Here is a 7,511-nt window from a genome sequence, read left to right as displayed (position 1 = left end):
TGGGGCTCAGGTCTGCATCTGTGTGCAGGGGGAGTGGAGACAGGAGCTCAGGTGTGGGTCTGTGTGTGCAGAGGGAGCAGAAAATGGGGCTCAGGTCTGCATCTGTGTGCAGGGGGACGGGGAGACAAGCTCAGGTGTGGGTGTGTGCAGGGAGAGGGGAGACTGGGGCTCAGGTCTGCATGTGTGTGTGCAGGGGGAGTGGAGATGGATCCTTGCCACTTACCCTTGCCTGCTAGACACTTAGAGACCACGGCTCTGTGTCAGGTGTGGAAGACCAACCACATGCACAAGAGTAAACCATTTTTGGCTGGGGAGTAGGCATGCCACAAAGGGCAAGGTGTGCATCAGGGAGCAGCCCTCCTGACCCAGAGGGCCAGTCTTGGACCCCACAGTCCTCCCTATCCCCAATTTCCTCTTTAGTCTGAAGGCCCAAAGATAGGTATCCAAACCACTACAATTTTTTACTTTAATCTGAAGTTGTATTCCAGCACCAGTTTGATACAGGAAACCTGGGCATTTTGACTACCAGGAGACACAGGCCTGGCGCAGGGCCATCCTGCCCTGTCATTGCGCACCAGTCCCTGGTGGCAGGCAGGGGCACCCTCAGACCAGGGCCAGTATAAGCAGGACCGGCTGGAACCTCCTGGAGGGAGATCTGGGCAGAGACCAGCGGCAGGATTCCCAAGTAAACAAGTTTGGCCTTGGTCTGAATGATGTCCCTGGGGGGGCGCTCACATATAAATAGGATAAATAAGCCCCTCCAGAGTTCCCTCCCCCAGTTCACAGAGCAGGAGGCTGACTCCAGGGCTGGGAGGACCCCAGCCCAGGGCTCAGCCCATTCCCTGGGCTGGCAGAGCAGAGGCAGGAGTTTGTAAAATCTCTCCTCTTCAAACCTCAAAAAGCAGGTTTGCCAACTGCCACCGCCAAGGCTATGAATGTGACTAATGTAGCAGCAGAGGGTTCTCATAGAAAAAATAGACTTTTAGGAAAATAGCTGAAAACATCTAAAGAGATAATAAGTATAAAAAGTTAAAAAATATATCTTAAGGCAAAATGTTGCCCAAACATATAAACTTAATTTGAAGAAACCCACCTATCTAAATGAGTGAGGCTCGGTGAGTGGCACCTTTGTGGGGGGCAGGCTGCCGCCGGAGTGGGACTCCACACCAGTCCAGACACCAAGGTCTGAGGACGACACCAAGAGGGGGAGAGGGGACCATGGTGGACACCTGGACAATAGCAACTGTTCCAGAACGTTTTCAAACTAAGTCCACAGACAAAAACCCAGGACTGCTGGGGCAGCTGCCCCACCGCGAGCCCACATGGCCTGCATGTTTGGCCAGACCCACCTCAGGTCTCTACAAGGATTTCCACAATGTGGTCGAGCTCGCCCAGGTCAGCCTTGCAGCCGGGGCCAGGGGGTGTGGTGGCGGGAGGGGCCAGGCCCTCAAGTGCGTCACAGGGGCTGGTCCTGCTGCCCGTCATGCCAGCCAGCACGGCATCGAGGCCGTAGTAGGAGCCGTCTACATCAGCCAAGAGGTCCTCCATGGAGCTGGGGTTGCGGCTTTCCAGGGTCTCAAAGATCTGATCCAGTGACTTCTGGAAGCCCCCCTTGCTTTCCCGAGAGCTGTCCAGGTCCCAGACACTGCTGGGGGCATGTCTTGCCACCGGGGCTGCTGGGCCAGAGGTGAGGTCAGAGGTGAGGTCTGGAGCTGGGCAGTCGTGGGGCCCTTTGGGGAAGTGGCTGTCACCGGGGCCAGGCCTACCCTGGTCCTGCTCCCGCTCTGACCGACACAGGATGTCTGTGGAAACGAGGCGGTCGAGGGGCGCTGGACCTGCGTCAGGGGGAGACATCCCTCGCCAAGCCCCATCCTGGGTCATCTCCTCCTGGATCTGCCGCACAGTGTTGGCAATGAGGACGGAGCGGCAGAGGTTGGGCTCCGCCAGCATGTGACACAGCTGCAGTTTCACCAGGGACATGTCCAGTAGGCACTGTCGCTGCAGGGCATATGAGGGGACAGCCAACTCCTCTTCACCGTCGGGAAACTTTCTCTTCAGTCCCCGGGCAAACATCTTGTCCTGCTGAGACCAAGCCAGAGGCTACTTAGTGCTACACAGATGCTGCCCCCAGTGCCAGGAGAGAGTGGTGCCCTCTGCAGCCTGGGAGACAGCATGCAGCAGAGCTGGTGGGCCACTGAGGACTGTGGCGCAGTGCCTACCACTCGCCACACTTTCATCAGAGAAGGGCGAACTAGACTTGGCCCTGGGAGAAGCCAGCTAACCCAGCTACCTGCCTCCCCACCTTATACATGCTGCTTACCCTGGCCTGCTGATCAGACCGGCCTCGGGCACTCCACCCCCACCGTTCAGCGCTACCAGCCCATTACTCCCTGCCAGAGCACTGGTGGTGCAGGGTGAAGACACCTGGACCCACTCCAGATGAACAGGGGCCAGAGATGTACAGAGCGCCCCTGGGCAAGGACCCACCCGGCACTTCCATGGAAACACCTGCTGGTAAGCAGCCGCCAGCAGTAACCACCAGTCTCACGACTGGGAGGCCCAAACAGAGATGCCAGGGGCTCGGAGGACTGTGTCACTCACTCAGCCACCAGCCCGGTCTCCACAGATGGTTACGGCCAACAGCCTGCTCTGCCCCAAGCCCTGCTGAGGCATGGATGAGGCAGCAGCCTGGGCCCAGCAGCTACAGACTTATCATCCTACCGACCTTGCGGAGCGTCCCAGGCCTGGGAGCACTTCTATCACAAGGGGTCTGACACTGAGCCTTGGGCAGTGGCAGGAGGTCGAGGCTTGGCCTCTGAGTACCCCATCCCACTCAGGTCTAAACCAGGCCTGGAAGTCTGGATCCACTGGAGAACGCTCATAAGCAAGGGCCCTGACCCTCAACAGCCCCTAGATACCCACACCCAAGCCATCTGTCCATCCTTCAACCGAATCCCAACTCAGCATGCCCACAGGCTCCCAACATCTGCCTACCAGTTCGTCCACCCGAGAGCCTGTCCCTGAGCTCCCGGGGCAGCACACTTCCTGTCTAAGTGCCTCAGCTGACCTGTGACTGTCTCTACCCAGACTCTTAGCTACCCACCAATTGCATGGTGACCGAGGCCGGAGACCCCAGAGACCAATGGATCCTCCCACAGGAGGGCATATCAGTGACGTGTGTTCTTACAGGAAGAAGTGGAGACCAATCTTTTGAACCGTCTCTCAGGGGCGAGGATGGGAGCAGGCAGGAGACGGGACTTCAATTCTTACCTGCACCCCTTGGTGGGGGTTGGGGGGCTCCAGCGGCTGACTCAGAGCCCCATCACCGGCAGGGTAGGTCCCGCCCGAAGCAACCCTGGAAGGCACACCTTACTAGAATAAAGAAAACGTGAAAGCTGTAAGGTAGTAGTTTCTCTCCTTTCCTATTTGAAATACAGCTGGGATTTTTGTTTTAAGTTTTATTGATAAAATTAGAATCCTTTAAAGATGCAAACCAATTGTATTACTCCTTCAGACAGCCATTTTGACTGGGGGTCTGGGATGTAGCCTGTCTGTCCATTAAGACAGAAGAGTTCTAAGCAAAGACAGCCAGGTTCCTGCCGGTGTTCGCTTGCTGTCTGCTCACGGTCACCAGGCTCACATTCGTGCCTCCCATAGGAAGGACGGCTGAGGCCTCACAAGGAGGCGGGCGGGCGCGGGTGTTACAGTAGTCGTGTTCTAAGAACAGCTTGAGGGGCAGGAGCTGTCCAGACCCTTAATTCTGGTGAGTGACTGGGGACTAAGCCACAACTATGACGCTCATGTCTTGGGAACTCTGTGGGCATCCATAACGCTGGCCTCAGAAGGTTCATGATTCTTAGAATGCCAAGCCACTAAGAGTCCAGAAGCTGGGGGGAGAGGCGGGCCTTGTGACGCCAGGGAGCCCTCTGTAGGGCTGGGACAGTTCTGTGCCTGACTGATGGTAATTGGAAGTACACCACCTTCCTCAGGCTGGCTGTGCCCTGAGTTCTGTGAGAGGCAGATGCCATTTCTGGACACCTTTAAGTGAAACACGCGTCATTTAATACAAATTTTGTTGGGAGCTCTTACAACATTCCATACATCAATTGTATCAAGCATATTTGTACATATGTTGCTATTATCATTTCCAAAACATTTTCTACTTGAGCCCTATGGTATAAGCTCCTGTTTTTCCCCTTCCCTCCCACCTCCATGAACCCTTGATTATATATTGTTATTGTTTTGTATCTTACACTGTCCATTGTCTCCCTTCACCCATATCTGTTACTCGAAACTGTAGTCATTGTAAGGAAGTCACAAAGTGGCCACAGCTGAGGACTCTACAAGACAAATCTCCTGAGAACACAAACAGCTCTCGGTAAGCCCCATTTTCCTCATTATACTTTGCACCTGCTGGCCCATCACCTATTTCAAGTGAAAGAAAGCAGTTACCAAAGAAAAACACTTCGATAATAAAGAATGTAGCTTATCCTGTTGTCTGGGCCTGGCTACAAATCTGGTGGGTTACAGATTGGCCTACTTACCACAAGGTCTGCGGTTTGACACTACCAGCTGCTCCTCAGGAGAGAGGTTTTCTACTCCTGTAAGTATTTACAGTCTCAGAAACCAGAGGCAGTTCTACCCGGCCTATGGGTTTGCCCTGAGCTGGAACCGGTGGGATGGCGTAGCTTAGGGCCACTAGCTTATTACACCGCGAGCAGCTATGGGCAGGTGACCAGGCATTCACGGCAGCCTACAGGTGCAGCCACCTGAGGTGTCCTCAGCAGGTGACAGACATGCTGTGGTCAGACCCAAGGGGACACAACTCAACCCCAGACACACAAAGTCCCAAGTTGCATCCCCACAGGGGACCTTGCAGATAGGTAGCTGAGAGACTCCAATGGCGGTCTGGCCTCAGCTCTGGGAGCGCTGCGGCCAGCAGGAAGCAGGGCGGTTTAGTCAGTGGCAGGGGAATGCCCAGTGAGAATGGCTTCACAGCTCGTCACCAGGGCCCTTGGATTGCACAGACTGCACACGTGCAAACAGACTGACTGGCGTTTCCTTTGTAATGTTTATTTTCACAACTGTAAAGAGCAATGGTTTAAAACAGGAGGGGGAGCAACAAGGAAGGGCAGATGGAGAGGTGAGCCCAGACTAAGGGCCCAGCCACCGTGGCCGTTCAATCAGATTTCACACGGAAGGTTCTGGAGTGGCTCTGCCCCTGCCAGCCCCTTGACCTGCCCCCCAACCCCCAGCAGGATACTCTGGGGGTATCCAGTGACCTAGCCATTTCCCAAGGTGGGGAGAAGGTTGCAGCATGGCCTTGGCCAGATTCTGGGCTGGTCCAGCCAGAGCAGGGCTAGAGCCCTGGAGCTATCACACCTGGACATGGGGCTGACAGCTCCGTCAAATAGTCAGACTGGCTTTGAAACATGTTGTCACCTCTGGCTACGGGAGAACGAGCTGTTCAGAGGCTGAGGCACAAGCGCTGCTCTTCCTTGAGGAACTAGCTTCTTACTCTGACCTTGGTTTCAAGATGAAATTCACTGCCACTTGAAGGAGCAAGGGAATGCACGTCAATAAGACACAAAACTTCATTTTGGAAACTGACTTTTACACTACAGGCTCATTTTAACAGGAGTTTGAAACAATGAGCCGCTCCCAGAAAGCTGAAGCTCTCTGCTCTTGTAAAGAGTGAGTCTCAGAAACCCGCAAGGGCAGGTTTACACTGGCCTGTAAGGACTGCTGAGAGTCACACATCGACTCCAAGGCTGTGGGTCTCGGTCTGAGTCATTTTAGAAGCACATCACCAGAGTCCTGCTGTCCTGGCATCCAACACAAAGGCTGGGAGAGAAAATGCTGCCCAGAGACCCTCTGGGCTTTCCTGGCCACATCCTTTGGCCGTGATGAGCTGTGTCATCCAGAGTGAAGCTTGTTGCTGGGGTTTTCTGTCCCCACCTTGAAGGCCTCAAGAACCCCAAGCTCATAGGCAGACACAGTAGACTGTTCCCCGTCTTCGGAGGTGTCCCCTCTGCCTACACCTGCCACCCTCTGGCTAGGCAGGAAAGCAGACCGAGTGGCTGGCTTTTAAACCAGTTAAGGCTTCAGTACTTGTTCCAAAATGTCTCAATGAGTTTAAAGGGAAGCGGGGATGAATGAACTGGAGTTGGGAAATCAGTGCAAAAAATACTTATCACACTCCTTCTAAAAGTGAATAAAACAAGGGACAAATACTGACCAGGCACCAGCCAACTCAGGAAGTCTGCCCGCCTCACCAGCAGCCCATGGGGCCATGGCCAGCCATTCTGGAAAGGGCTACCTAACAAGGATTTTCACAACAGGTACTGAGCTAACAGTTATGCTTTACACCTCTCGAAATGGCTTGGGTGTTTCTGCTGGGCCATTCTGTTTTCACACACCCCGTCTGAGATGCTGCTGCTGCTAGGTGCCATCTGGTTGGTCGGTTCCCAGCACAGCGAACCCTACACATGCTGCATCCTATGGTCCTGCACAATCCTCACAACCGCTCCTGTGCCAAACGAAGCCCCTTGTTACAGGACATGTTGTCACACCATCTCTCTGAAGGATATCCTCCTCTTCTGTGCAGGGGCCGCAAATAGCAGGGAAATCCAAATCGCCCAGACACAAGAATAAATGGGTGGTGGGTGTGAAAGCAGAGGGGCAGGCCTATGGAAGGATGGACAGGCAGGCAGATGCGGGGGAAGGATATATGGACAGGTAGGTAGATAGATATTGGACAGGAGGATGGAAGGATGGATAGGAAGGCAGACAGACAACAGTAGGGGATTGAGAGACAGGCATCTGGATGTTGAATGGGAGGGTGGATGGAGAGGTAGGCAGATGGATGAGAAGATGGAAGTCCAGACAGGCAGATGGGGAGGCAGATGGATACGAGGATGGACAGACAGATGGAGAGATGGATGAACAAAGAGGCAAGTAGGCAGAGGAAGAGGCTGAAGGATGGATGGTTCGAGGGGCAGCCGGAGGCCTCCTGGCTGTCCAGCGGTCAGAGCCAGCAGGCACTGTGAGTGCAAGAGAACGTATAGGGCCAGGGCAGCAGAGAGGCTGGGGAGTTTGTCCAACTCATAGCAGGCTGGTCACCTTCTACAAACACAAGCTAAGTTTGGTCCCAGCCTCCCATGTGACGGAGAATTCCTTTATGATTGAATACGGTTAAAAAAAAAAACAACGGGAAAGGCTGCCTGGGTCTGCAGGCCACACACTGAATTCCCTGAAGGCTGGTGACTCATGGGTGGGGGAGGGGGAGGCACGAAGGGGGACACCAAGTCTTCCGGCTCGGCCCCGCCCCCACAGGCCCCCACCAGGCGGCGGGATGGGAGCCACGAGGTCTCCCGGAGCCCGGCCCGTGAAGCAGAGGGGCTTGTGTGTGTGAGAGACCGGCGCTGGGCCCTCGGGGCGCCCGGTCCGTTGAGCGGAGTAGGCCCTATGGGGTCCCGGGAGCGTAGGGTCCCTGGGCCGTCGCGTTCAGT

At 54.9% G+C, this 7,511-nt stretch overlaps 1 protein-coding gene across 2 annotated transcripts; it reads right to left on the bottom strand.

Annotated features, from left to right (window-relative positions):
* Nucleotides 1-452: 452 nt before the first annotated feature.
* Nucleotides 453-4,106, bottom strand: CDCA4 (cell division cycle associated 4). Of its 2 annotated transcripts, none has more exons than XM_045288006.1 (2): nucleotides 3,271-4,106; nucleotides 453-2,082 (listed from the first exon to the last, which is right to left on the bottom strand). In XM_045288006.1, exon 2 carries the CDS (start codon nucleotides 2,071-2,073, stop codon nucleotides 1,351-1,353), a length of 723 nt encoding a protein of 240 aa, XP_045143941.1. In that variant the 5' UTR covers nucleotides 2,074-2,082; nucleotides 3,271-4,106; the 3' UTR covers nucleotides 453-1,350. The 2 variants fall into 2 exon arrangements, with proteins under 2 accessions (XP_045143941.1, XP_004698885.1); XM_004698828.2 differs by having other exon boundaries at nucleotides 453-2,079.
* Nucleotides 4,107-7,511: the final 3,405 nt, after the last annotated feature.

This window comes from Echinops telfairi, unplaced genomic scaffold (genome assembly GCF_000313985.2).
Source record: "Echinops telfairi isolate 266 unplaced genomic scaffold, ASM31398v2 ScPeMD7_18;HRSCAF=68, whole genome shotgun sequence".
Classification (NCBI taxonomy): Eukaryota; Metazoa; Chordata; class Mammalia; order Afrosoricida; family Tenrecidae; genus Echinops; species Echinops telfairi.
Note: the sequence above shows the minus strand (reverse complement) of the source record. Positions and strands in the feature narration are given on the sequence as shown.

Coding starts and splice junctions, on each gene's coding strand:
- CDCA4 (XM_045288006.1), bottom strand. CDS start 2,073: ATGTTTGCCCGGGGACTGAAGAGAAAGTTTCCCGACGGTGAAGAGGAG.